Here is a 27,748-nt window from a genome sequence, read left to right on the forward strand (position 1 = left end):
CTCATCACCTCTCATCTGAACTATTAAAACAGGCTCCTAATGGTTTTGTTGCCTCAAGTTTCTTCTCATTCCACTCATAAGCCAAAGTGATTTTCCTAAAGTCCAGGTATAATGTTAAACTATTCCTCAATAAACTATGGCTACTCATTACCTTATAAAGCAAATATAAACTTCTTTGTTAGACATTTCAAGCTTTTTCAGAACCTAGCTCCACTGTATCTTTCCAGAATTCTTAGACAATTTCCCCCATCTCACATTCTGTGATTCAGCCAAAGCTATTTACTGCTTTTCACAAATGAGGCAAGCTCCTATCTCTATGCCTTCATGTTCATTATCCCTCATGCTTGGAACAGTCTTCCTGCTCACTCATCTCTGGCTCTGGGAATCATTTGCTCTCTTCAAGCCACAGTTTAAGCAACTTCTTTTTTTTTCACTCAAGAAATAATAAGTTTATTATTAAGCCTCTCATGAAGGTACTGAGTACATTTTTACATTTTCAATAATTTAATTTAAACTCATGTATAGATTTACACTTCTATTTTATTTCCCCTTAATTACCCATAAAGATAATTTTAAACATCTATTCTGAAAAAATGTTGAGTTCCAAATTTTCTCCCTTTCTCTCTCATCTCTCCCCTTCTCTGAAACAATAAGCAATTTGATTTAGGTTAGACATGTGCATTCATGCAAAACAAATTTCTATATTAGTTATGTTAGTAAGTATCTCCTTCTACATGAGATCCCCGATTCCTCTGGCTGGTATTTATTGGCTTCCCTTTCAAGGTTACATTTTATATGTATCTTCTTAATATATGTTCTGTATCTATCTAGAGATATAAAAAGTAATAACTAGCAGGTCTGTATCCCAAAGAGATCAAAAAAAAAGGTGAAAGAAACTCATATGTACAAAAATACTCACTGCTACTCTTTTTGTATTGGCAAAGGATTAGAAATTGAATTAGAAAGATTGGGGAATGGCTGAATAAGCTGTGATACATGATTGTGATGGAATTCTACTGTGCTTTAAGAAATGATGGAGCAGGATGGTTTCAGAAATACCTGGGAAGACTTACATGAACTGAAGCAAAGTGAAATGAGCAAAACCAAGAGAACACTGTATGCAGTGATAACAATATTGTAATGATAATTGTGATGTGACAATGTGAAAGACTTAGCTACTCTGATCAATACAATGACCTGAGACAATTCTGAAGGACTCAATTGAAAAATGCTATCCACCTCTAGAGAGAGAACTTATGAACTTTGAGGATTTTTTTTTCCACTTTCCTTATTTCTCTTGCTTTTCTTTTTGCTCCATAGCTAATAGGGAAATATGTTTTACATGATTTCACATGTATATTAATATTACATTGCTTGCTTTCTTGGTGGGGAGAGGAAGAGGGTGGAAGAGAATTTGAAACCTAAATTTTAAAAAAGAATGTTAAAATAAATAAATGTACTTAAAACAACAATAATAGCAACTAGGACTTACATGGTTTTTCAATATTTGCAAATGTCATCTCATGTTATCCTCACAACATCCCAAGGAGGAAGATACTATTATTATTACTATTACCCCCATTTAACAGATGAAGAAATTGAGGCTGAAAGACATCAAATGACTTGCCTAAAATCACACAACCAGTAAGTATCTGAGGCTAGATTTTAACCCAGTTCTTTCTGACACCGGGTCCATTACTTTATCCATTATGTCACCTAATTTTTTCATGCCACATATGTTATCTCCTCCACTGCATTGTGGACTTCTCAGGGGTAGGGAATATTTCCATTTTTTTCTTTATGTTCTCAGTTCTTATCATAGTACTTAAAACACAGTGGATGCTTAATAAGTGTGTGATTATTTGAAGATACATATGGTCTGTCATTTTGTACAGAAAAAAAGAGAGAATTATAAACATGACCAAGATCACAAAATAAGTTGAGGAAATGTTAAGTCTGGTCTCCTCATTGTCAGTCCAGAACTCTCTTCTCATAAGAGCTAACTGAGAAACTGGCCAATCTTTTTCTCTCAATAAGCATTTCTAATTTTTTTTCCTTTGCCTTGAAGTACCCAGAAATGATTTTCTTTTTTAATTTAAAGAGAAAATTGTGGTCTCTAATTATATTTTACTATTACATTTCATCTCTCTTAATTAATAAGTTGAGAAATGGCTTTAACTCCCAGAGATTTCAAAAGATAAAATATTCATAAGTAGAAGGCACTTTTGAAGTCATCAAACACAACCTCCTAATTTTACAGTTGAAGAAAGTGAGGCTTGAAGAGATTATGAGACTTGGTAAGTATCTGAAGGAGGATTTGAACTCAGATCTATCCACTAACTGTTGCTCATTTCACAGTATGAGACAGATTTTTTTTGTTGTTATTGTTGCTGTTTTTTGTTTTGTAGTAAAAAAAAAAGAATCTTGGTAACAGTGATAATCAATAGTGTGATGCTGGAGCAACACTTCTGCCATCATGCTCTGCAATTTCTCTTTTTTAAAATTGAAGCTTTTTTATTTTCAAAACATATGCAAAGATAATTTTTCAACACTGACCCTTACAAAACCTTGTGTTCCAATTATTCCCCCTTTTCCCCATCTCTCCTCTAGATGGCAAGTAATCCAATATATATTAAACATGATAAAAAATATATGTAAATCCAATATAGGCACACATATTTATATAATTATCTTGCTGCACAAGGAAATCTGATCAAAAAGGAAGAAAAATGAGAAAGAAAACAAAATGTAAGTAAACAACAACAAAAGAAGTGACAGTGCTCTGTTTGTGATCCACATTCAGTCCCCACAGTTCTCTCTCTGGGTGTAGATGACTCTCTTCATCACAAGATCTTTGGAACTAGTCTCAATCATCTCATTGTTGAAGAGAGCCACGTCCATCAGAATTGATCATCACATAATTTTATTGTTGCCGTGTACAATGATCTCTTGGTTCTGCTCATTTCACTCAGCATCAGTTCACGCAAGTCTCTCCAGGCCTCTCTGAAGTCATCCTCCTGATCATTTCTTACAGAACAATAATATTTCATTACACTCATATACTATAACTTATTATCAGCCATTCTCCAACTCATGGGCATCCACTCAAATTCTAGTTTCTTACCACTACAAAGGGGGCTACAATCTCTTAACCAGGCCACGTGGCACTTCAGGAGATAGCCCAGGGACAGGAGCAAAGGAAATAGCTCTAACTTATTCGAATGATTTCTTTCCCCATTCACTCCCTGACTCTGGAGATGCTTATCACCTTAGTAGTGTGACCTCACATATATGAGCAATGTATTGGATACCCCACACCTTTAGAGCAAGGAATTCTTAATATTTGTGTTATGGATCCCTTTGGAGGTCTGCTGCAGCTTATGGGCACCTTCTTGGATTAATATTTTGAAATGAATAAATCAAAATATGTAGGGTTATAAAGGAAACCAATTAAAATGAAATAAAGTTGTACTTGTCCCATTTACCTTCATAAGCATTCTGAAATCTAATCATGGAATCCAGGTTAAGAACTCCTGCTTTGGAGAATCTGGAAAGAATCATGGCTGACTTGAGTAGAAAGCCTAGTCTCACTTAATCCAATGAAATGTTTTCCCAATCTCCCTGCTTCCAGGATATTTCACCATATCTCCTAAATTCTCTTCACAGTGATCTCTCACACTTTTATGGCATCCTTAGAATTATACAATCTGAAAGAAAGCTTAAAATCACCAAGTTCAAATCTCTGTCTTTCATGTGTCATTCTATGTCTGACCTCAGCCAAAAGTGATTTGCTCCTATTCATAGCTACCATGGTGAAAATCACAAATTTCTTTTTGCCTCAGTTTCCTCAACTGTAAAATTATAGCACTTACCTCCCAGAGCTATGGTAAAAATCAACTGAGATGATATTTGTAAAGCACTTAGTATGATACTGCAATAAAAATGCTTGTTTCTTCCCTTCCTTCTTTCCTGCTTTCCTTACCACTTTCTTTTCCTTTCTTCCCTCTCTTCCTTACTTTCTTTCATTTTCCCTTTTCTCCTCTTTCCTTCCTTCCTGTTTTCTTCCCTCTCTTCCTCTCTCCTTTGTTTCCTTCCTTCTTTTTTCCCTCCTTCCTTTCCTTCCTTACTCCTTGTCTCTTCCTTTTTTCCACACTGCAAGGAAATGGAGTCCAAAGAAAAGAGAATTGAATTTGGAAATCCTTTTTCTTTCCATTACTAATAATATGCTCTCGGGTAAATAACTTAATTTTTTTTTTTATCTCAGTTTCCTCATTTTAAAAATCCAGCTTTTGTACATAATGACCTCTAAGGATTCTTCTGACACAAGCCCTATGATTCTGGTAAGTTATAGTTTTAAAAAACATTCCTCTCTTCAGGCACGGTGACATTCTGGCTATCTGTAGACATGTTAAATCTTCCTTGCTCTACAATAAGCTCTCCTTGGAGCTGAGATCATATCTTACCCAAATTCATTTCCTTCACAGAACTGACCACAGTTCAGAGTAGGCCCTCAATAGCTGCTGAATGAAGGAATCTCATCAGCTCTGTCAGCCTTTGCTGCAGAATTCAAGCAGAGTCTTATTATTAATATTTAGCTATGCTAGTGGCTTTGGTTTCTAATATCCTCCCTTGCTTCTTTTTCAAATTTCACAGTTAATAGCCCTTTCTGTCACTGTCTCAGTCATTTCTCTTTTCTCCCTCCCCTCAATTCTTGATGAAACACTCTCAGCGCGCATCTGCTAGAATGGCCTTCATAAGCTCCCTGGGACCCAGCTGTGAGAGAGACCATCATACCCAGCAACATTTCTCTCCTTGCATCCTGATGGAACACTTTCATCCTTATTCTTGCTGACATTTCCAGAGTTCTTGACAGTTTACAAAGTGTTTCACCTCCCTTATCTCATTTGGGCTTTCTAACAACCCAGTGGGATAGGTAGTGTCAATGTTGTTATGATTTAGAAATAAAGTACCTGAGACTCAGAAGGCTGCACCAATAACTCATTACTAAAGTTTCTCAGCTAGTGATGGGGCTCACACACACACATATGTGCATATGTGTCACAAACCCATGTATATGAATTAGAGATGGATGTCTGAGGTAATGTGAAAGAAGAAACACTAAGATAGGATTACAAGCCTTAAAGAACAGTTGTGATGGGAGGGACAACTTTCTTGGCTAAGATATTTTGGTCACTATGTGAGATGGTACTGGTGACCAGAGAAAAAATGCCTAATGGAAATATAGGACTATAATTATGGAAAAAGCCAGGACTGGAAATTTAATACTTGGCACTACCTTTATACAGAAAATACCTGTAGACAAAAAATAAATGTTAGTGAGGATGTGGGAAAACTGGAACACTAATGCATTATTGGTGGAGTTGTGAACTGATCCAGCCATTCTGGAAAGCAATATGGAGCTATATCCAAAGAGTAGTAGAACTGTGCTCTTTGATCCAGCAATGCCACTAGTAGGTCTGTATCCCAAAGAAATCATAAAAAAAGAAAAGAACCCACACTTACAAAAATGTTAATAGCAGCTCTTTTTGTGGCAGCAATAAACTGGAAATTGAGGGGATGTTCATCAATAAACAATTATCCTCACAGTATTTGTCCCATAAGGTTGTTGTGAAGTTCAAATGAAATAATTTATGCAAATTAATTTGTTAATCTTAAATCACTTTATGGGCAGTTACTATTATTAAAAGAACTGGGTTTTAGGTTCTGAGGATTAGCATAAGTCCACAATTGGAAAAAAGAAGGGTGAACCAAAAAAGAAAGTAGAGAGAGAGAAAAAGAAAGAGGGAAAGAAGAAAAGGAAGAGACAGGAGAAAGGGATGGGGAGTAGGAGACAGAAGGGGAGAGAGGAGAAAAAATGGAGGAGGAAAGGAAGAGGGAGACAAGCAGAGGAAAAGAGAGGGACAAAGGAAGAATAGTAAAGAAAGAGGAAGATGGGGAGAGAAAGAAAAAGAGAGGGTGAAGCAGCAAATAAACAGAAATGTGGGAAGAGAAGCAGAAATTACATACATGGTGTTAAAGAAACCAAGAAAGTGTGTGGGGGGGGTTTCAAGAAGGGAGCTGTCAGAAGTTTTAAATGCAAGGAAAATTAATTAAGAAAAGGTCACAGAGCTGGCAAGAAAGAGATCACTAGTGACCTTTGTGAGCAGTTTCAGGACAATGATGAGGAGGGAAGCCATATTGCTAGGCGCTGAGAAAGGAACCTTGGTAAGGCAGTAGGTGTCAACCCACTTGTACAAAAAATTGGGTTTGTGGAAAAGAGAGAAACAGGATAAAACAGATCATAAGGACTAACTTCATTTCTCTTTTTTGTGGAGTTTGTAGATTTGAGTTTTGGGGATGCCACAAATATTGGACCTATTGGGATTTCTGCTGGCCCCCTATCTTTCTGGGGAAGGCAGCAGAAGGATGGCACTTAGGTGGTCTCATGGCTGGTTGGAAAACTATTTCCAGTGCTAAAGTACTGTCCTAAGCAGGGGAGAAGGAGCTCTCTTTGGGAATGAGGTGTGTCTTTAGCTCTGGTCTGTTCAACTTTGATATAACAGCTTAGACAAAAATCTAAATGTCATACTTAACACATTTTCAGGTTACACAGAACTGTGTGGAAACTCAATGCCATAAATGCCAGAATAAGGATACAAAGAGATTTCTATGGCCAAGGATGATGAATTAAAATCAATAGTCTGAACTGTAACAGAGATAAATAGAAATCATTTAGGTCCTAAAAAATCTACAGTAGGATTAAAAGATGAAGGAAATTGGACTTAATAATAAATCACATGAAAAATACCTAGAGGTATTATTAGACTAAGGCAGGGTTGAACTGGAGAGACATCTTACCAGTTCATCAGAGCTGATTATTAAATTTAATGTGAGCATTTATAACTGGAAAATCAGCAAATATTATAAATCAGAGCTTGATTGTGCTTATTGCCTAGATTTAAGAAAGTGATAGAGAAAATGTTATTAAAGTAGATTAAATTTTAAAATATGTCATGTCATGGTTCTCTTCTACAAGGAGATGATTCAGGCCAGTTCCAATAGTCTTTCCATTTATTTGTTTGTTTATTTTTATTAAAGCTTTTTATTTTCAAAACACATACATGGGTAATTTTTCAACATTAACCCTTACAAAACCTTGTGTTCCAAATTTTCCTCTCCTCTCTACCCTCTCCCCTAGATGGCAAGTAATACGATATGTTAAACATGCCAAAATATGTTAAATCCAATATATACATACATATTTATACAATTATTTTGGTGAACAAGAAAAATAAAATCAAAAAGGAAAAAAAATGAGAAAAATAAAATGCAAGCAAAAGAGTGGATTAAAACTGCTTTGTTGTGATCTACACTCAGTTCCCACAGTCTATACCCAGAGGGAGAACTGTGGAAACTGAGTGTGTATCACAACATAGCATATTCACTCTTTTTGTTGTTGTTTGTTCTCACTTTGTTTTCTTTCTCATTTTTTCCTTTTTGATTTGATATTTCTTGAGCAACATGCTATTTGCAGAAATATTTATGGAGGAATTGCACATTTTTAACATATATTGGACTACTTGCCATCTAGGAGAGGGGTGAGGAGAAGGGAGGGTAAAAATTTGGAACACAAGGTTTTGCAGGGTCAATGCTGAAAATTATCCATAATAAAAAGCTTTAATAAAAAAAAATAAAAAAAGAATATCAATAAAGGTGTGAAAAAAGTAAAAAGAAAATGTGTCATGTGTGCATTACCCCTAAGCCCAGAGCTGGTTGTTAGGTTATTAAATATTTTCCAGCATATCCCTGATAAAAGATCAACATGGGCCAAAAGTAAGACACAAACATGTCTCTCTTCTAAAACAATTAATGCTATTAGGCTTATCAAATAGAGACAGAGGATCTAGAACATGGCAGGGTGGGGGAGATAATTCCAAGCTTCCAATGCATTCTGTGAGGCAAATTGTTGAAGCAAACCATCTAGAGAATTATATACACTATAGGGTGTATCACACTTTAAGAGATAAAGTGAGAAAAATAATTTTGTTTAGAGGAGACTAAATTGAAGGGCTTGGGAAATATAAGAATCAGTTAAGGAAACAAATATTTAATGTTACTTTCAAGAATTTGAAGGGTTAATAAATTTAATAAGGATTATGTTTGTTCTATGTGATTTCAGAAGGCAGAATGAAATGTTTACAGAATTAATTAGGACCAATTAGTGGTTGCTGCAGAGAGACAGATTTCAGTTTAATGTAAGGGGGAAAAAAACACCTTTTTTTTCCTCCACCTTTTTACAATACTTTAAGTTTTACAAAGCATTGTGCTTGCAACAACAGTATGATATAGGAAGTCAAAATATTTTTATCCCTACTTAACAGATGAGGAAACTGACTTGCCACAGCTGGCACTAGCCATTAGATTTGAATCCAGGTCACTGCTGTTTCAAAAAACCACTCTCTTCATCTTTAATGAAAGTTGAGAAAATTATGAAGGAAACCAAGTTTGCTGCTGGAACAATCCCATCTCCCTTGCATTGATTCTGCTACCCACTTTCAGCATCGTTACTGGCCCTAGATAAATATGGCCTCAAGATGAGTATTTTGCATGGCCAAGAATATAAGTTTGGATAGAAGGCTGAATGTCCTGAGCCAATATAATGCAATATTCCTATTATAATTATTTATGCTACCAATTTATCCCTCTAGTTTAAAAGAAGAACAACAACAAAAATTGCTAATATTTACACAGTGCTTTGTTTTCAGTCATTTTCAGTCTTTGCAAAGATACTGAAGTGGTACCTGCCATTTCCTTCTCCAACTTCTTTTATAGGAAACTGAAGTAAACAGAATTAAGTGACTTGCCCAGAGTCACAAAGCTAGTAATGGCTGGGGCCAGGTTTGAATTCAAGAAGATGAGTGTTCCTCATTCCAAGCTCAGTGCTTTCTCCACTGGGCTCCCTAACACCTCTATATTGTACTTTAAGGTCTGCAACTTGATTTACAAATATTATCTCATTTTTTCCTTACAATGACACAGGTGGGTAAGTACTATTATTATCCCATTTTATAGGTAAGGAAACAGAAGCAGAAGTTAGTCTGAGACAGGATTTTTACTCAGGTATTCCTGAGGGGGTCTATTTTCTTCAGCAATCTATGCTATCTCAGATTCTAAAAAGGCTAAAGAATGGAAATGATCTCTTGGAGGTGCTGTCGGAGGATTTGACCTATATTTGCTTTCACTCTCATTCCCATTAAGGCACCATCTGCTATTGAAAACTAAGGCCTGCTCAACCAATGGAGTGTTTCTACTGACTTCAGGCAGAAAATTTGTTTTAAGTACGTATGTTATAGAAAACAAGTTTGACTTTATTTGGGTGGTAGAGCAATGATAAATGTACCTTTGCATATGCAATTTATAATCTCGCTGTAGAGACAAGACAAACATATACAAACATGAAAAACCACTACATGGAAGACAATGTATTGAAGCTAAAATGTTTCCTAGAACCATATTGCTTTAGAACTAGAAGGGATCTCAGATATCACCTGAAAAACTCAAGAAGCAGGGAGCACCAAATAGTATATAACAATCCCAATGGACACAAATTGATTCAGGAAACCACATATGAACATTATCTATGTTCTATTGTATTTTTTTTTTTTTTTTTTTTTTTTTTTTTTTTTTTTTTTTTTTTTTTTTTTTTTTTTTTGCTGAGGCAATTGGGGTTAAGTGACTTACCCAGGGTCACATAGGTAGCAAGTATTAAGTGTCTGAGACCAGATTTGAACTCAGGTCCTCTTGACTTCAGGGCTGGTGCTCTATCCACTGTGCCACCTAGCTGCCCCTGTTATTGTACTTTAATTTTGTTAAATATTCTCCAATTATATTTTAGTCTGTTTGGTCCCCACACTCAGCCTATTGGCCATATGTCTGACACTTCTGATTTAGACCAACCCTTTCATTTTATAGAAGAGGGAAATAAGATTTAGAAGAGCAAATGATTTGCCTATGGTCACACAGGGAGAAAAGACCCCTGATCTTCATTCTAAGTCTTCCAACTCTAAATCCAATCTCTTTCCATTGTGCTATGATGCCTACAGGGCTAAAGTCAATCAGAGGATGACAAGAGCAGAAAGAAGCTGAGAGCACAGAATGTTAGAGCTAGAAAGTTATTGAGAATACAGAGATCAGGGTTGAGACAAAAGAGACAATAAATTAATAAATTATAGAATCAGTGAATTAAGACCTGGAAGTGACCTTTGTTGTTCTTCAGTCATTTTTCAGTCACGTCCAACTCTTCATAATCCATTTTGTGGTTTTCTTGGAAAAGATACTAGAGTGACTTGCCACTTCCTTCTCCAACTCATTTTACAGATGAGGAAACTGTCTACAGGGTTAAGTGACTTGCTCAGGCTCATACATCTATTAAATGTCTTAGGCCAGATTTGAAATCACAAAAAGGAGCCTTCTTGACTCCAGGTCCAGCATTATTCATTGTGCCACTTAGCTGCCTGCAAATAACCTTAAAAGTCATTTTAAAAAATTCTTATTTTGTAGATTAAGACACCGAGCTCTTAAGAGATCTTAAATGGGACCCACATTTAACACCACATACTAAGATTAGATCAAAATGGGTCCCAGATTTAGGTATAAAGAACGAAATCATAAATAAATTGGAGGAACATGGGATGGTTTACCTCTCAGACTTGTGGAGGAGGAAGGAGTTTGTGTCCAAGGGAGAACTAGAGACCATTATTGATCACAAAATAGAACATTTTGATTACACCAAATTAAAAAGTTTCTGCACAAACAAAACTAATACAAACAAGATTAGAAGGGAAGTAACAAATTGGGAAAACATTTTTACAGTTAAAGGTTCTGATAAAGGCCTCATCTCCAAAATATACAGAGAATTGACTTTAATTTATAAGAAATCAAGCCATTCTCCAATTGATAAATGGTCAAAGGATATGAACAGACAATTTTCAGATGATGAAATTAAAACTATTTCCACTCATATGAAAGAGTGTTCCAAATCACTACTGATCAGAGAAATGCAAATTAAGACAACTCTGAGGTATCATTACACACCTGTCAGATTGGCTAAGATGACAGGAACAAATAACGATGAATGTTGGAGGGGCTGTGGGAAAACTGGGATACTGATGCATTGTTGGTGGAGTTGTGAAAGAATCCAACCATTCTGGAGAGCAATCTGGAATTATGCCCAAAAAGTTATCAAAATGTGCATACCCTTTGACCCAGCCATACTACTACTGGGCTTATACCCCAAGGAACTACTAGAGAAGGGAAAGGGTCCTGTATGTGCCAAAATGTTTGTGGCAGCCCTTTTCATAGTGGCTAGAAGCTGGAAGATGAATGGATGTCCATCAATTGGAGAATGGTTGGGTAAACTATGGTATATGAATGTTATGGAATATTACTGTTCTATAAGAAATGACCAACAGGAGAAATACAGAGAGGCTTGGAGAGACTTACATCAACTGATGCTGAGTGAAACGAGCAGAACCAGAAGATCATTATACACTTCAACAATGATACTATACGAGGATGTATGCTGATGGAAGTGGATTTCTTCAACATAGAGAAGAGCTAATCCAATTCCAATTGATTAATGATGGACAGAACCAGCTACACCCAGAAAAGGAACACTGGGAAATGAATGTAAACTGTTATTTTTTACCTTTTGAATCCAATTCTTCCTGTGCAACAAAAAATTCGGTTCTACACACATATATTGTCTCTAAATTATACTGTAATATATTTAACATATATAACACTGCTTGCCATCTGGGGGAGGGGGTTGGGGGAGGAAGGGAAAAAATCTGAATAGAAGTAAGTGCAAGGGATAATGTTGTAAAAAATTACCCATGCATATGTACTGTCAAAAATGTTATAATTATAAAATAAAATAAAAAAAAAATTAAAAAAAAAAGATTAAAGGTGAAAAAAAAAAAAAAAGAGAGATCTTAAATGACATATTCAGGGACTCTCAGCTAGCAAATTCTCTGAGGTGAAATTAGATCCCAGATTTTTCTGAGTGTAGTATAGTCCATTATAGCTTTCTGTCTATCAAAGTCAATCTCTTTGGTTTGATAGATGAGAGGGGGAATTATATGCCCAAAGTCATGGAGTTAGGGGTTCATTTATTGGCAACACACCAATCCCTATACTTCAAAGCCAGGATGAAACTGTTTAAAACCAGTGAAGGCTTTATCTTTGATCTAGAGACTATAGGTAGAGTAAAAGAGAAGTGAGGGTGGGTTCCCAATGACTAAGGATGATAGGAGAGAGGAAGGGAGATTTAATGAGAAGCCCTTGCAGCACTTCTGGAAGGGGAACGCTATAATCAAAATAGTAAAAAAGAAGCATGATTATTATATTTCAGTGTACAAGATTGACTAGAACAGGGGAGATATTAAATTCTGGGAGATCAAGGAAAGAAGGGAATCATTAATACAAACTACGACGGGCTGTGATTAAAGAACAGAGAATCAATTAATACATCAAGTCCATATTGAGGAAGCATTGGGAGAGCTATGGATAGGGCAGAAGACACAGCTTCCTTCCCTTAATTGAGTTCATCAGCTAATAAGGAGATGAGAAGGTGAGAGGGAGAGAAGACAAGAAAAGGAAGAAAGAAAAGGTAGGAAGGCAAGCCGGCAGAAAGAAAAAGAAAGGAAAGAAGGGAGGGAGGAAGAAAAGAGAGAGGGAGGGAGGAAGGTAGAGTTGGAAGGGAGAAAAAAGTAAAAACAAAACTACAGGTAGAGTCAGAAGGCTTGGGTTTGAATTCTAGCTTTTCTCTTTATAATCTGTGTTTCCTTCAACAAATATTTTCACCTCTTTAGCCTTATTTTCCTCATCTGTCAAAAGAGGGGCTTGAACTCTGAAGCAGATAAGGTCTCATTTAGTTCTAAGTGCTGTGATCCTGGGAGGAGATTCTTAAATTGGGGCTTAAGAGGAAGCCTAAGAGACAGGCAGGAATATAAGCAAGTAGTGGGGTTAGGGATGTGTGTTTAATTAAAATGACCATTTTAAATTCAGGTACCTCCTATCATTTTTATCATTAAAGTAATCTTAACACAATTCCACTAATCTTAACACAATTCCACAAACCTATGGAGAATGATGAAGAGTTCTGACTTGCCTGGGGCAAAGGATTTATACTGGGAAATGGTGGAAGGTAAGGACAGAATATCATATCTCCTTTAGGGTATTATATTGTAAAGATCCTGACAAACTGGAGTCCCTTCTGAGAATGCTGTCCAAGATGGTAATACTTACTCCACATAACTAGTTTTAAAGGAACTAAGGGCATGAGAAAACTTGAGGGCAGAGGGAAAGATAAGTTAGCTGACTTCAAGTATTTCAAAATCCACTGTATGGAAGGAAGATCAAAGGATTCTGGATTGCTGGAGAAATAGAACTAGGAAGGAAGATACAGACCAGCAAGTTGGCCATAATGGAAGGAAACTTTTTCACAACTACAACTATTTCAAAGTGAAATGTGTTGTCTTAAAAGGTAGTAAGTTCACTTTCACTAGAAATTTTCTAGAGGAGATCAGATGATCATTTTGGGAGGATTTGATAGAAAGGATTTCTGTTCAGATATGACTTGGACTAGATGGCTTCATAAATGTTTTTTCAAGTCTAATTATCCAATAATTATGATAAAGGTCAGGAGGGGTTGAACTTTGAGTCATTAAATAAACATTTCTAGATAACAAGTACTATTCTAAGAATTGGGGTAGAAAAAAAAAGGAAGAGAAAGTCCCTGCTCTGGAGGAGCTCACAGTTTTATGGGGGAGACAACATGCAAATAACCATGTACCAACAAGTTGCATAAAGGATAAATTTGAAACAATCACTGAGGAAATATGCTAGAATTAAGGAGAATTGGGAAATGGCTCCTATAAAAGTAAAATTTTAGCTGGGACTTGAAACCAGAAAAATGAGGTGGCAGATTTGAATGTAGCACAGTTTATCACACTCTGGTACTAGTGAAGTGTTTTTAGAGATGTCCTTTCCCTCTTTCTGGCCAGTGTGGTCTCATTGTGAGGACCATTAGCATGATGGTCTAAAATACTTACTTTCTCTACCTTAGTCTTTTCTGACTCTCATTTTGACAGTCCCCTTTTCTCTTCTCAGTGAAGTCATAGAGTGCTTTATAAATTTAAAATTTCTATATAAAAATCAAGTATCAATATTTTCTTAAAACAGTAAAGATTTCCAGAGAAGGATGAATGTGCTGGTCTACCCCTAGATGCAGCAAATCAACGGAACAAAAACAGGATATGAGGAATGTGGCTAGACAAGAATTCATCTGAAAAAACGAAGATGAATAGGAGTTGGAGGATGGTGGACTAAAAAGTTCAGTATAAGTGAACATCACGGCATGGAAACAAAAGAACATCTTAGATATATTACTAGATAGATGTTGTCCAAAATAAGGAACTGAGAGTTTTTGTCATATTCTGCCTTGGCCAGACTCCATTTGGAATCCCTGAGTCCAGTTTGGAGCAATATATTTTAATACAGACATTGACATACTGTAATGTATTCAAAAAGAGTGACCAGTGAGAAGTTTTAAAATTATGAGAATTGGCTGAAAAAATTTGAAGATGTTTAAGCCTGGAGAGAAGACTTAGAAGGTGGGGAAGGGATGTAGCTGTTGTTTTCAAATATTTAAAAGGTTTCCATATGGAAGAAGTTTAGACTTAATCCATTTACTATACAGGATAGGACTAGATAGCCTTAAGAGATATCTTTCAATTGGATATACTATTACTATGAATAATTAGGATAGGGTATTGAATATAAAGCTCAAGTTTTCTTTGACTTACAGGTCCAATTGGTTTTAAGGTGGGCAGATGTTAGTTCAATATAAGGAAGAAATTCCTGATCATGAAAACTACCCTAGAATGGAATAAAATGCTTCTTGAGTCAGTCAATAAGTATTTATTAATCAGTATGTGCCAGATAGGGGCTTCCTCATCACTGGAAGTATTCAAGAAGAAGCTGGGTAACTATTTGTCTGAGATATTAGAGATAGGACTCTTCCTCAGATATGAGCTCATTTAGATAACTTGAAATTCTATGATGAGTTATCTTCAAAGTTCTGATGAACTCCATTCTATTAATGACCATATTGGCTTCCATTTTTTCATAACAATGCTTTGATGTTTACTTTTTAGGCAAGAAAAATATTTTTAATGACTTGTACATGGACTAAGGAGAATAGACTTTAGAGGCAGGGTTCAATCTTTCTTCATGCTAGGGTACGTCTAGCAAAGTGAGGGAAGTCATCCTAGCAACATCCAACAGCTGTTTCCATCATGTTCTCGTCTCTGCCCATACACAGCCTTCAGGTCCAGACAGATGTGACAGAAATGATGCAGACAGCTAGATGTAATCACTGCTCCCATCCCTAATCACTCACCAGAGTTATTCCCCAGGGCGCATGGTGAATAACAATGTGTTCTGCCATACTGTTAACCATCTCTCCTTCTTCATTTAGAGCTTTTTTAAAAAAAACAATAAACATCTGACCCTGCTTCCCACTTAAACCCCAAGCTACTGCACTTGCCCCCCTCCCCATCACAGTGAAATAAAGATGGTTCAGTTCACTTAGAAAAATGGTAAATTCTAAAGGAATATGATCACACCGCATCATAAGTGTTTTCTGTAGATTAAATTGACTGCTAGTTGACCTGGAAAAAAATTAACTTCTCCATGACCCATTTAAAAGTAGAGCCCTTCAGCAGACTGGCCTGGCCAGGGGCAAAATGGGGGAGTTGGCAATGTTTTTTTTTTTTTTTTTAGTTTCCTACCTCTGCCAGCAGAATGTATTAAAAAGCCTTATTTCCAGATCTTGACTTAGAAGCCTAGCTATGTTATTTCTTACCTGAATGACTATCTTGAGCAAGCAAGCCGAAGCCTCAACTTCCCTACTGGTAAAATGGGTGGGCTAGATTAGATGATCTAAGGTTACTTCTACTTTCAGTATTCTGTGATTCTTTCAGCACATTTCTATTTTCTTATAGGCCCTCTCCCTTCCAAAAATATTTCCTTCAGTGACCTCATGTAGCCCAAGTTCCCGGGTTCCCCTTTTTTGCTCCAATGGCTTCTTTTGCTACAATGCTCCAAGAGCCAAATATCCCTTTGGTTCAAATGCCCTTCTACTTATCTGTAAAATGGAAACCAAGATAAGATCAATCACACTAAAGTATTAATGACTGATAGGTTAGGGCATCAATATTCCTAGGAGTAAATGTTTTGTTCATAATTGTCTCTCTTTTTTTTTAATTTATAATTTTTTTCACAGTATATATGCATGAGTAATTTTTAAAATAATATTATCCCTTGTATTCATTTTTCCAAATTATCCCCTCCCTCCCTCTACTCCCTCCCCTTGATAACAGGCAATCCCACACATTTTACATATGCTACAATATAACCTAGATACAATATATGTGTGTAAATACCATTTTCTTGTTGCACATTAATTATTAGCTTCCGAAGGTGTAAGTAACCTGGGTAGATAGACAGTAGTACTAACAATTTACATTCACTTCCCAGTGTTCCTTCTCTGGGTGTAGTTAGTTCTGTCCATCATTGATCAACTGGAAGTGAGTTGGATCTTTTTTATGTTGAAGATATCCACTTCCATCAGAATACCTCTTCATACAGCATTGAAGTGTACAGTGATCTTCTGGTTCTATTCATTTCACTCAGCATCAGTTGATGTAAGTCTCTCCAAGCCTCTCTGTATTCATCCTGTTGGTCATTTCTTACAGAGCAATAATATTCCATAACCTTCATATACCATAATTTACCCAACCATTCTCCAACTGATGGACATCCATTCATCTTCCAGTTTCTAGCCACTACAAAAAGGGCTGCTACAAACATTTTGGCACACACAGGTCCCTTTCCGCTCTTTAGTATTTCCTTGGGATATAAGCCCAGTAGTAGCACTGCTGGATCAAAGGGTATGCACAGTTTGATAACTTTTTGGGCATAATTCCAGATTGCTCTCCAGAATGGCTGGATTCTTTCACAACTCCACCAACAATGTATTAGTGTCCCAGTCTTCCCACATCCCCTCCAACATTCATCATTATTTGTTCTTGTCATCTTAGCCAATCTGACAGGTGTGTAGTGGTATCTCAGAGTTGTCTTAATTTGCATTTCTCTGATCAGTAGTGATTTGGAACACTCTTTCATATGAGTGGATATAGTTTCAATTTCATCATCTGAGAATTGTCTGTTCATATCCTTTGACCCATAATAGTCTCTTAATAAATGTCAATGTCCTAAAGTGAACTTAAGATTTCCATTAGAAAACTTTATCTTTCTTATTAGCTTTTCCATTATTCTGCTGGTGACACTGTTATTTCCCTAGACCCCCAGGCTGAAAACTTTGGAATCCTCTTAGAAAGTGTCATAGTGATGTGGTCTGGATAGCAATATCTAGTTAGAAATAAACATGTGACCAATTCACAATGGCCATTCTTTTTGGCAAAAGTAATATTTATGTAGGGAAAGAGGTTACAGCTAAAATGAAGGATGAAATAAATACCAGAAATAGTAAATATGAAATAGAGATGGGAGAACAAATAGTTAAGTCTAACCAGTTAACTAGAGTAAAGAGAAAGTCGCCCTTAGAAGGACGGCACTATGACGGAGAGAAAGAGAGGAAATTTACCTGTGTGGGTTTATCTCAGTGAAACCAGAGAAAGCAGGACTCAGAGGAAAGGGGTCAAGGAGCCAAGTGGCAGACCAGGTCTCAGACCTGACTAAAGATATGCTAATCAATATCTCAAAAGGTTATATGAAGATACCCAGAGATTGGAGGATGGACAATGGGGGTTGCTGAAGAGGGTCTTTCTAGATAGTCTGGAAATTATCTGATAATAGCTAGACTCTTTTTTTCTCTCTGTCCCTATCTCTGAGTATTTCTCTGTTTCTTTTCCAATTCATGTAATAAAAGAAGCATTTCTATAACATAAGATGATTGCACATGAAACTGCAAATACATTATGTACAACTTGCTATTCCTTTTAATGACCATTACAAATATCCAAATTAAGTACAAAGTTCACATGAGACACTATCTGCATTCAGAAAAAGAACTGATAACTAAAACCTTGTATAGAACAATTTTTACATATAAATGGCAGCCATCTCTGGTGAGGAGTGGGAAAAAAAAGAAATTTACATGCAAAGTATTCTTTACCACCATTCAACTAGCTTTCTTAATAACCAAGGTCGATCATGTCACTGCCTTGCTCAAAAAATTTTAAGTGTCTTTCTATTGACTTCACAATAAAATACAACCCTTACATTGTATTTTATTGATTGTATTCATATAAGAACCTATAAAATTTATCAATAACTCCAACTAACTTTTGTAGCCTGTTTCTATATTGCTGCTTTTTGTTCTTTATAGTGTCTTATTCAATAGGACTGTGAGCTATTCTTTTGATCTCAACCTGCCTTCTCAGGCTTCCAAACATTCTCCTGGACTATTTCTATCCCTAGAATACATTATCCTTCACATCCCTGCTTTTTGAAAATGTTTTCTTCCTTTTAAGATGCAACTTTCTAGCTATATCCCCCAATTAAAAGTGATTTCTTTCTCTTCAACTTCACCATCTACATATTTCCTTTGCTAGTCTCATCCAGTCTTGTGAAATAATTATGTATAAGTCATAAACCCTTCCACTAAAATTTAAGTTTCTTTAAGAATTAGGACAATGGTGGGTTTTGTATTTGCATACTCAATTGTGATCATTATGTCATGCACACTGTAGCAGCTTAATAAATGCTTACTGAATTTAACTGACCAAAGGGATGGAAGCAAAAGTATAAGTTTCTAATGGTAAAATTTCTGATCTTGTGGTAGGGAGATGAGACATTTTGGGGATCACAAACATGTCCTGAATTCTTCAACTCCCACCATACACCTCTGTGTGGTCATGAGATTAGCCTAAGCCAGTTCTACTTTAAGGACTGATGAGTTTTAAATCTGATTCTACACTTTTCTGCAGCTTTTTGGCTTTTGAACTCACACACAAGCACAAAATATTATCACTAACTGATTAAAAACTAAACCGCGTCTCCCCAGAAAATTCTGCTACTTGGCCTCTGACACACACTGTCCACTTTTACTGGGAATTTGCCCTTTTCCACCGAACAGAGCCTTTTAAAACATTAACATTAAACATAAGGCTTTGTAACAATAAGATAAATGTGATTTTTCTCTAGACGTTCTTGGCTTAAAATGTTTAACAGGATAGGGCTAGGAGGGAGCGGCTGTCCTGGGTTTTATAGAAGTATATATTTCTGTGCTCTGGCTGGTGTTATTTGGACCATGAAGGAATAAAGATCCTCTAGTAAGAGAACTGGACTTTCTATTCCTTTTTGAAGGATCCCCTCTCCTAAGTATATACATACTCTGTGAGGATGCTCAGTAAGCATGAATGCTTGACTTTATCCGTAAGATTCTAAGGCCAGTATTTGGTGGGGGAACTTGGCTTCATGCTGCCTGGGCACCATGTTTTCCTGACCTACTGGGATGCAGTTATATGGAACTTCCCTGTAGAAACTTCAACAATCATTTTTCTGTTTACCTGTTCACCTTGGTTTGCATTCAGAGTTAATTTTCACAGAAGCATTTGTTATACCCAACTTATCTGACAGTTCAGGGGACATCTCTTATCCTTCCTATACTAAGCCAACTCGCCACTGGCACTGGCATAGAAAGGAGCTGGAAGAAAAAAAAAGCTTGAAAAAAAGATCTCTTATAATAAATTCCTTGACTGACTCTGAGCCAGTTACCCTGAGGACATGGAGAGGGGGACTAGCCCCAATCAGAACAGGCAGGCTCCATACGGCAAGAGAAGTAACATCAAACCAAGGCTCTGGAGAACTGGAGATGGGACATCTGGTGCTGTATCAACACAAAACTCATTATTGGACTTTAAAAGGAGATATGGGGTGGGAAAGGGAACAGGGAAAAAAGACTTTACCAATTCTGAAATAAAAGAATTAGTGGGGATAAGCTTCAAAACAATTCAATTATTAAGTACCTACTGTGTGAACATCACATGAGCAGGATATACTCTGGATAAAACTTGTGCTTAATTTCAGATCATTTTAGAGAAATGATTTCTGTTGACTTGTGGAGGCTCATTAGATCAAGTTAATATTAGCATGACAAGACAATATCGGAATGTGGGCACAAAAAGATACAGATGGGACTGCATATAAGAAATGTCCTATGATTTACCTACCTATTCTGGGGCTACAGTGAGTAATTGGGTTCAATTCGCATCAGCATTTCTACCCAAGTCTGCAGTAACCAGGGTATTAAAAGGAAGCAGAAAGGATAACATTTTAAGGCTGATGCAAATTCTGTAGATTTTTGTGTGGCTGTGAAGTCAGAGTGAGAACAAAAAGGATCCAGCTAAGTCTTTTTAAATGTGGCTGGGCAGCACAATTCATGATATTTGGTGGACTTAACTGTATTGTACTCTTATCTGATTTTATGATTTAAAAAAAAAAAAAAAAAGTTAATCACTTTTTCCCAGAAACTCGCTCCAGGACAGATTCGTTATATATAATGTCATGTTTCCCTTTGACATGTTGGTGTAGGATAGGGGTCCATTTTCAAATAATGTTCTTAAAAGCATAAAACAAAATCCATTGGATTACAAAGGAAACCAATTATATTGAAATACTATTTTTTATCCACCCAAGTTTATAAACCCCCTTAAGTTTATCTGCAAATCTCTTAAGAATCTGTGGTCTCCAGGTGGTGAAGTACTATTCAAGGAATGTGTGTGTGTGTGTGTGTGTGTGTGTGTGTGTGTGTGTGTATACATCCTTGGTGTATTGGGTCTTGGCTTACAAAAACGAAATTATATTTGAAGACAGAATTTTCTGTTTAGTTCTGGTGTTTTCATTAGAAATGATTGGAAATTTCCTATTTTTATTGAATGTTCATCTTTTTCTCAGAAAGATTATGCTTACTTTTGCTAGGCAATTGATTGTTGGTTGTAGTCCAAGCTCCTTTGCCTTCTGGAATATCATATGCCAGGTCATCCAAATCTTTAAATGTAGAAGCTGCTAGCCCCTGGGTAATCCTGATGGTGGCTCCTTAATATTCAAATTCTCTTTTTTTTGGCTGCTTGCAGTATTTTCTCCTTGACCTGATAATTCTATAATTTGGCTACAATATTCCTTGGAGTTTTCATTTTGTGATCTTTTAAGAGATGGTAGATTCTTTCAATGGCTAGTTTACCCTCTATTTCTAGGATATCAGAGTAGTTTTTCCTTGATAATTTCTTCCAAGATGCTGTCTAGACTCTTTTTTGATCATGGTTTTCAGATAGTCCAGTAATACTTAAATTGTCTCTTCTGGATCTATTTTCCACATTAGTTGTTTTTCCACTGAGTTATTTTACATTTTCTTCTATTTTCTTACTCTTTTTTGACTGATTCTTGATATCTCAGAGTCAGTTTCCATTTGCCCAATTCTAATTTTTAAAGAGTGGTTTTCTTCAGTTTTTATACCTCCTTTTTTGTCTTACTAATTCTTTTTAAGTAGTTTTCTTCGATAAATTTTTCTTCCCATTTTGCCTCATCATTTACAATAGTTTCTCAGCCTTTCTAAAGAGGCTTTTTGGGTTTGAGACTAATTTATATTCCACTCTGAGGTTTCACATATAGCCATTTTGTCTTCTGAGTTGGTCACCATAGTAGCTTTCTGTGGTCAAGGTTCTTTTTGTGTGGGGCCATTTCATGACTTTTACATTCCTGGGGTAGAGGAGGCACTGCCCAAACTTCTTGTGCTGGGAGACACACGAAGGGTCATTGCCTTTGAGCTTTGGCCTCAGATGCTGGCAATTTGCTGTGCTGAGGTAGCCCAGCCTAGCCACACCTGTTATTACCTGGTTTTTGAGGCTGACAATTTTGATTTCTGAGCTGGGGCTGGAGTCTCCACCACAGTCCTGCTGAGCCAGGACTGAGAGATTCCATTTGCTGATTTGTGCTGTGGCCAAGAACATCCTCCTGGCTTGCCCATACCATGCCTATGCGAGGCTGTGCACCCCTTTTACTTAAGTGAGACAGACCTTTTCTGAAGCCCTTGTAAGTCATCTAAAGCTGGAAAATGGTTTCATTCTGTTTTTTGTAGGTTCTATTGCCCCATAATCTGTTCCTAGGGAAACTGGGTACAGCTTGGGCAACTATCTGCTTTCTTGACACTATCTTGGTTCTGCCCCTAAAATTATAGCACTGATATCTGGAAAGAAACTTCTTTCTAGAAAGGAACTCAGAGATCATGTGGTCCAAAAGCCTCATTTTTATAGATGAGGAAACTGAGACCAAGAGAGTTTAAAAAAAAATGGGCCAAAACCACACAGGTGATTGATAACAATTATGTCAATTACTGTCTTGTGGTTGGAACTTCCTATACATAACAGAACTGTGTCAGTTACTGTCTTGTGGTTGAACTTCCTATACATTAAGATTTAAATATAAAGGAGCACCTTCCAGGATATTCTGTGACTTCCTTATCCACTCCTAGAAAATATAGCCTCCAGGAGTGCTCAATATAATAATCATATGTTACCCATGACTCTGGGCTTCAATTCTACATAGAGATTTTAAAATAAGCAGACTTTTCTTCTCTATAGTCCTTGTCTGAAATGGTCTAGAATGAATGCTAGACGCTGTGCTACAGGTTTGATAAACAGCCCTTGAACCAGTACTAGTGAGCTGGGAATTAAGTGTTGGTGGGTGCTTGAATTTCCCTCTAGAATTCTAAGGCAAGAGTTTGGTGGGAAAGCTTGGCTACTTTTTTGCTCCATAGTGCCTGGGTACCATGTTATCCTGAGCCATTGGAGTGGAATCCCTTTGTCCAATCTAAGGCTTCTATGGAAAGGGATCAATTCTCATTTTTTTTTTTTTAAACAAAAAAGACTTTATTCACAACAGAGAAAATAAATAGCATCAACAGAGAACAGACCACTGGGAGTTACAAAGTAGTGTGTTAAAACTATCCATGTGGGTTACTCAGCGATCAGTATCCATATACCAGAGGAGAAAGTCAAGGACTAATAAGAACAAAAATTTTTTGGAACCAGTGAAGAGGAACTTATGACAAAATCAGTGGAAATTGGCCACTGTTACATGTTTCTAATAAAGACAATGACAGTGGGAGAAGGAAAAACAGCTTTGCTAAATATGTGAAACATGACCTGCCCCATCCACCCCAACTTTCAAAGCAACTAAGCCCTTAAAGCTTATGAACTAAGAAAATTTATTCATATTTTTTAAACATTAGAATTAAGCCACTCTATGCTATTTATGAGGCTGACATTACATTTAGCGTTTTTTATTTGGTGGCCTGGCCTAGGAAAGAGACAGAACATTTGCCAAGATGACATATAAAGTGTCTAGATGCAGCTATTGCAGCAATGACTGGAGAGGATGTTGTCATAGAACATTCCAAGCCCTCCACAAGACAAAAGGTATGTCAGTATATATCCAGACCCAACAAACAAGTTGGTAATCTAGTTTCTTCTTAAAAGAACTAAGTCAATGAAAATCAAAGGGATGGATGGAAGAGGGAGGGAAACAATGGCTTGGAATGGTGGTCCATAAGCCAATCGCATGGTTCTGCTGCATCATACACCTGAGCATGCTAAGAGGAAGGGATGAGGAAAGCAAGATGATAAGGAATGGCACCTTAAAGGAGACAATCTTTGTTTCCACTTCTAAGACATTTGAATTCTGCTTTGGGGTTGGATGTAATAATAATGAATGAAAAAAAGATACTAGGCAAAAAGGTGGGGGAAAGGGAATTGGAAAATCCATCAGAAAAGTGTGTTTTTTCTAGAACTATGTTTTAAAAATTCTTTAGAAAATATACAATTAAATTGGGCATTTGCCGATATAATTATCTAGATAAATTGGTGGAGGAGGAAACTCAGTCTTTACACTATAGATGCTTCAGAAAATAAAAACAAGGCACTTTCATAACCAGTAAAATTATTTGTATGTGCCTCAAAAGAGGAAGAGAGAGCGACCTCAGTACAGATTGTTCTTTTTCATGATCCGCAGGAACTCTTGTTCGTTGACCTCTCCATCGCCGTCCCGATCAGCTTCGTCAATCATTTCCTGCAGTTCCTCGTCGGTGAGGTTTTCCCCTAGCTCTCTGGCCACACGTTTTAAATTCTTGAAAGAGATTTTCCCAGTTTCATCGTCATCGAAGAGTCTGAATGCCTTCAGAATGTCTTCTTTGGTATCCTTTTCGGCCATTTTTTGAGTCATCACAGCCAAGAAGTCATTGAAACTGATTTTCCCCGTCCCCTCCTTGTCAGTATCTGTGATTATTTTTTTGATCTCTTCTTTTTTGGGTTCAAAGCCCAGTGCTCTCAGGGCCACCTTGAGCTCCTTAACATCCACTGTGCCCGTTCCATCGGTATCAAAGAGATCAAACGCCTCTCTAATTTCTTGCTTCTGTTCCTCTGCGAGCTCAGGTTTGGGTCCTAGCTTCTTTCTTGGGGGGGTGGCAGAGCCCAGGTTTGGCTTCTTCAAGGCACTGGCCATGCCTGCGCTCCCAACGGCTAACGGGCAGATACTGAGTCTCGAAGCCTTTCCCACATCAACTAAGCTCCAGTTGCTCCGCCCCCTCTCTCGTCTTGGCCCCGCCCAACTTGCACTTTTCTGCTCAGGCTCCGCCTCCTTGCTCTCAGACACATGCGTGCTCGGAGACGCACGCACATGCACGCGCGCGCACACACACAAAACCAATCACAAACATACACACAGCTCCACTTCTCCTATCTTTAACCCTTAGACCCCTCCCCCAAGTATTTCAGCCTAGGGACAAGAAGAACCTGAAGGGGTCACACCCAAACACCTTCTCCATAGCTTAGTATCCCCACAGAATTTCTGTATCACCTCAGTCCCTAGGAGAGCTGGCTCAGTGTGCTTCCTGCCTGTAGGAGTTTGAACATCACAGACACAGAGTCCCTATCATCCCATAATTACAAATACTTTCTTTGTTTGCCCCAAACTGAGGGGTTTTTTTTATAGAAAGTGTTATCTGTTTATAGAGTTATAGTATCATCAATTTAGAAGTGGAAGTAACCAGAGACCCTCTCACTTTGCAAGAGAGAAACTGCGGCTGCCAGAGATAAAGAACTTATTCCAAGTCACATGGGTACTCTCGGAATTTGAACTCAGTCCCTGACTCCAAATTCACTACTTGTGATACAGCAGCAACTCTGCTCCTTAACTTCCACCGTCCCCCATATGTGGACAGAGTGTTCCAGACTCAAATGTTCCCTTACCCCTTTGCAGATGGCCACAGCTTCTTTTGACATGGACTTGGGGTAGGCCACATTGTGCTCCATGATGGACTGGAAAAGCTCATCTTCATCTTCTCCTTCAAAAGGAGCCTGGAACAGAAGGGGACAAAGAGTGAGTAAGGGAAAATATTTTTCTTTAACCACTTTCTAAGGTGACTGGCATATTGACCGTACCCCTGTGTATTATCTTGTTTTTTTGGCTAGGGGGAGAAAGCTAAATAATGAGCTAAACAAAAAGGGGAAGGGAGCAACAAGTGCTCGCTAGGAGTGTCATGTGGACAGAGAATCAACCCAGTATAGACCAAGCAGAGGAGCTAGATTTAGAGTAACCAGGTGGGAAAATTTGTGAAAAAAAAAATGACATTCTGGGTCAGAAAATTACATGCTTTAGCATCTTTATAATGACCAAACTTGGCTCCAAAATACACAATGAGAACACAAATCTCACTCCTTTTTTCAGAGATGGAATACTCTGTGTGCAGAACTTTGCAGAACTTCTAATGAGTAGGCCAGTTTGGCTGAACTGTTTTTTCTCCTTGCTATAAGAAGTAGTTCATTGGATACTGGAGGGGAGAAAGAAACATTGGGAAATGAAAGTGACATAAAAATAAAATATATCCATTTATTTCTTTTTAGAGAAATCCATTCTCCAGTAAGGGCTGAAAGTAACTTAGAGTTAATTCATACATACTTCTAATAACCTTATTTTGGGTTATTGCATATTAATGATATAATAAAAATCCTAGTAGATCCAGTCCTACAGATTGAAGCAGATAAGGAGAGGGGGGCAGAAATCAGTGTCCAGTTAAGGTGGTACTCTCAACAGAAAGAGGAAAGGCAATTAAGAAAGAAGGGAGGCAAATTTTTGAAGTTAGGAAGCCATGCTGGCTCAGAGACTTTAAAAAACAGGAGGCTTGGTATCTTGAATAGATGGTCAGAGATCAGGTTACTAAAGGAGAAAGCTATTGAACTTAGTGCAAAGTCCCTTAAATTGGTTCCAAGGGGGAGGCAGAATCCCCAAGAAATTGATTCAGCTCAGCAAAACTAAAGTCTAAGGAGGAGCCAAAGTATCATCCTCCATATAGCTGCTCTTCATTTGGGGATATTGACTCATCCCAAAATGTATCTTTTCCTTCTTGGATCATCCTCTCAGTACTAAGCAGGTAGAGAGAGGACTGGGCTGTCTGGCTAAGGGGATGACAGGACAGCTATGATCCAAGGCTAAATATTTTGAGAGTGGCTACCCACAATGTCAATTTCGTCTTCACGTGGTATAAACGACCCCCAACTGGATGCCTATTAGCACATGGTGACATGCACAGACCAGGAGGAATGCAAGTCCTATGTGAGTCAATTACCTGGCCAGCCAACATTTCATATAGCAGCACTCCAAATGCCCACCAATCTACCGACTTCCCATAAGGCTGATAGGCAATTATCTGGAAAAAAAAACAAATGTGACGTCAGGATTATGAGCAGATTCATGTCTCTCTCTGGGTAAAACCACAAGTTAAGTTCATGAATGATAAAGACCTGGACCTAGTATATGTGCTACATTCAATTCATGGACATCTTTAAGGATACCTAGACCCTTTTACAATGCCACATGACAAAACTGTGTTGGCAGTTTTGAAAGGAGAATATGAATTTATTAGGTCTTTCCCTCTTCCTTAAACTCAAGCAAGGTAAGGAAATCTAAACATGTGGCAAAAATCCTTAGACCCTAATCTTGTCCTATTCTCTCCTGTTCAACTCTACTTGTTAAAAGCCTCCCTTTCTTCAAGACCAATTTCAGGGGCTATAGCTTTTAGGGGAAACTGCAATAATTTAAGGTCCCTGACCTTAGGGGGCTTCTGTTCTTACAATCTATCAATGATTCTAAATGTTCTGGCTTTGGAATCTGATCCTGAGGCCCTCTGATCTAAGAATGCTATTGCTCTGTCAATGATTATAAAAGTCTTCTGACCTAGGAATGTATTGATATTTCTTCCCTTAAACTTTAGGGAACATATATTAGTGATGATTTAACTTGTTCTGGCCTTAGAATAGTCCTACAAACATTACTGTCAGTTCTTGAGACCATACCTCAGTTCTATCTCTAGGCTATAAAATTAGTATATCAATAACATGGAGAACTGGATAAAAGTGTCTCCTGGCTTCTGTTTCTTTGCTAAATTCTCTCTTGGAATTTAGACCATTTCAATTGGCGTTACAATTACAATAAACTTTGCCCCTTGACTTGGACATGGGTTCAAGCCTGCAAATTCTTTTGGTTAGGGGGGTCAACCTTTTGGGGTCCCTTTCTAACCTCAATACTATGATATCTTTTCTGATTCTGT

The 27,748-nt window shown here is 37.4% G+C and overlaps 2 protein-coding genes across 4 annotated transcripts in view; both read right to left on the minus strand.

Annotated features, from left to right (window-relative positions):
* Window positions 1–27,748, minus strand: part of PRKCB (protein kinase C beta) — a 629,528-nt gene that overhangs the window by 103,838 nt on the left and 497,942 nt on the right. For all 3 annotated transcript variants that reach the window (XM_074280025.1, XM_074280027.1, XM_074280026.1), the window contains 2 exons: window positions 26,768–26,848; window positions 25,392–25,499 (listed from right to left, as the gene is read on the minus strand). In XM_074280025.1, the coding sequence (XP_074136126.1) occupies window positions 25,392–25,499; window positions 26,768–26,848 (189 nt within the window). The remainder of the gene's footprint in view (window positions 1–25,391; window positions 25,500–26,767; window positions 26,849–27,748) is intronic.
* On the minus strand, window positions 22,989–24,785 carry LOC141549941 (centrin-1-like). The gene has a single exon (XM_074280024.1). The coding sequence runs from the start codon at window positions 24,643–24,645 to the stop codon at window positions 24,124–24,126; it is 522 nt and encodes a 173-aa protein (XP_074136125.1). The 5' UTR covers window positions 24,646–24,785; the 3' UTR covers window positions 22,989–24,123.

This window comes from Sminthopsis crassicaudata, chromosome 1 (assembly GCF_048593235.1).
Source record: "Sminthopsis crassicaudata isolate SCR6 chromosome 1, ASM4859323v1, whole genome shotgun sequence".
Lineage (NCBI taxonomy): Eukaryota > Metazoa > Chordata > Mammalia > Dasyuromorphia > Dasyuridae > Sminthopsis > Sminthopsis crassicaudata.

Excerpts from the sequence above, each read along its gene's own strand:
- LOC141549941 (XM_074280024.1), bottom strand. The coding sequence starts at position 24,645 with ATGGCCAGTGCCTTGAAGAAGCCAAACCTGGGCTCTGCCACCCCCCCA.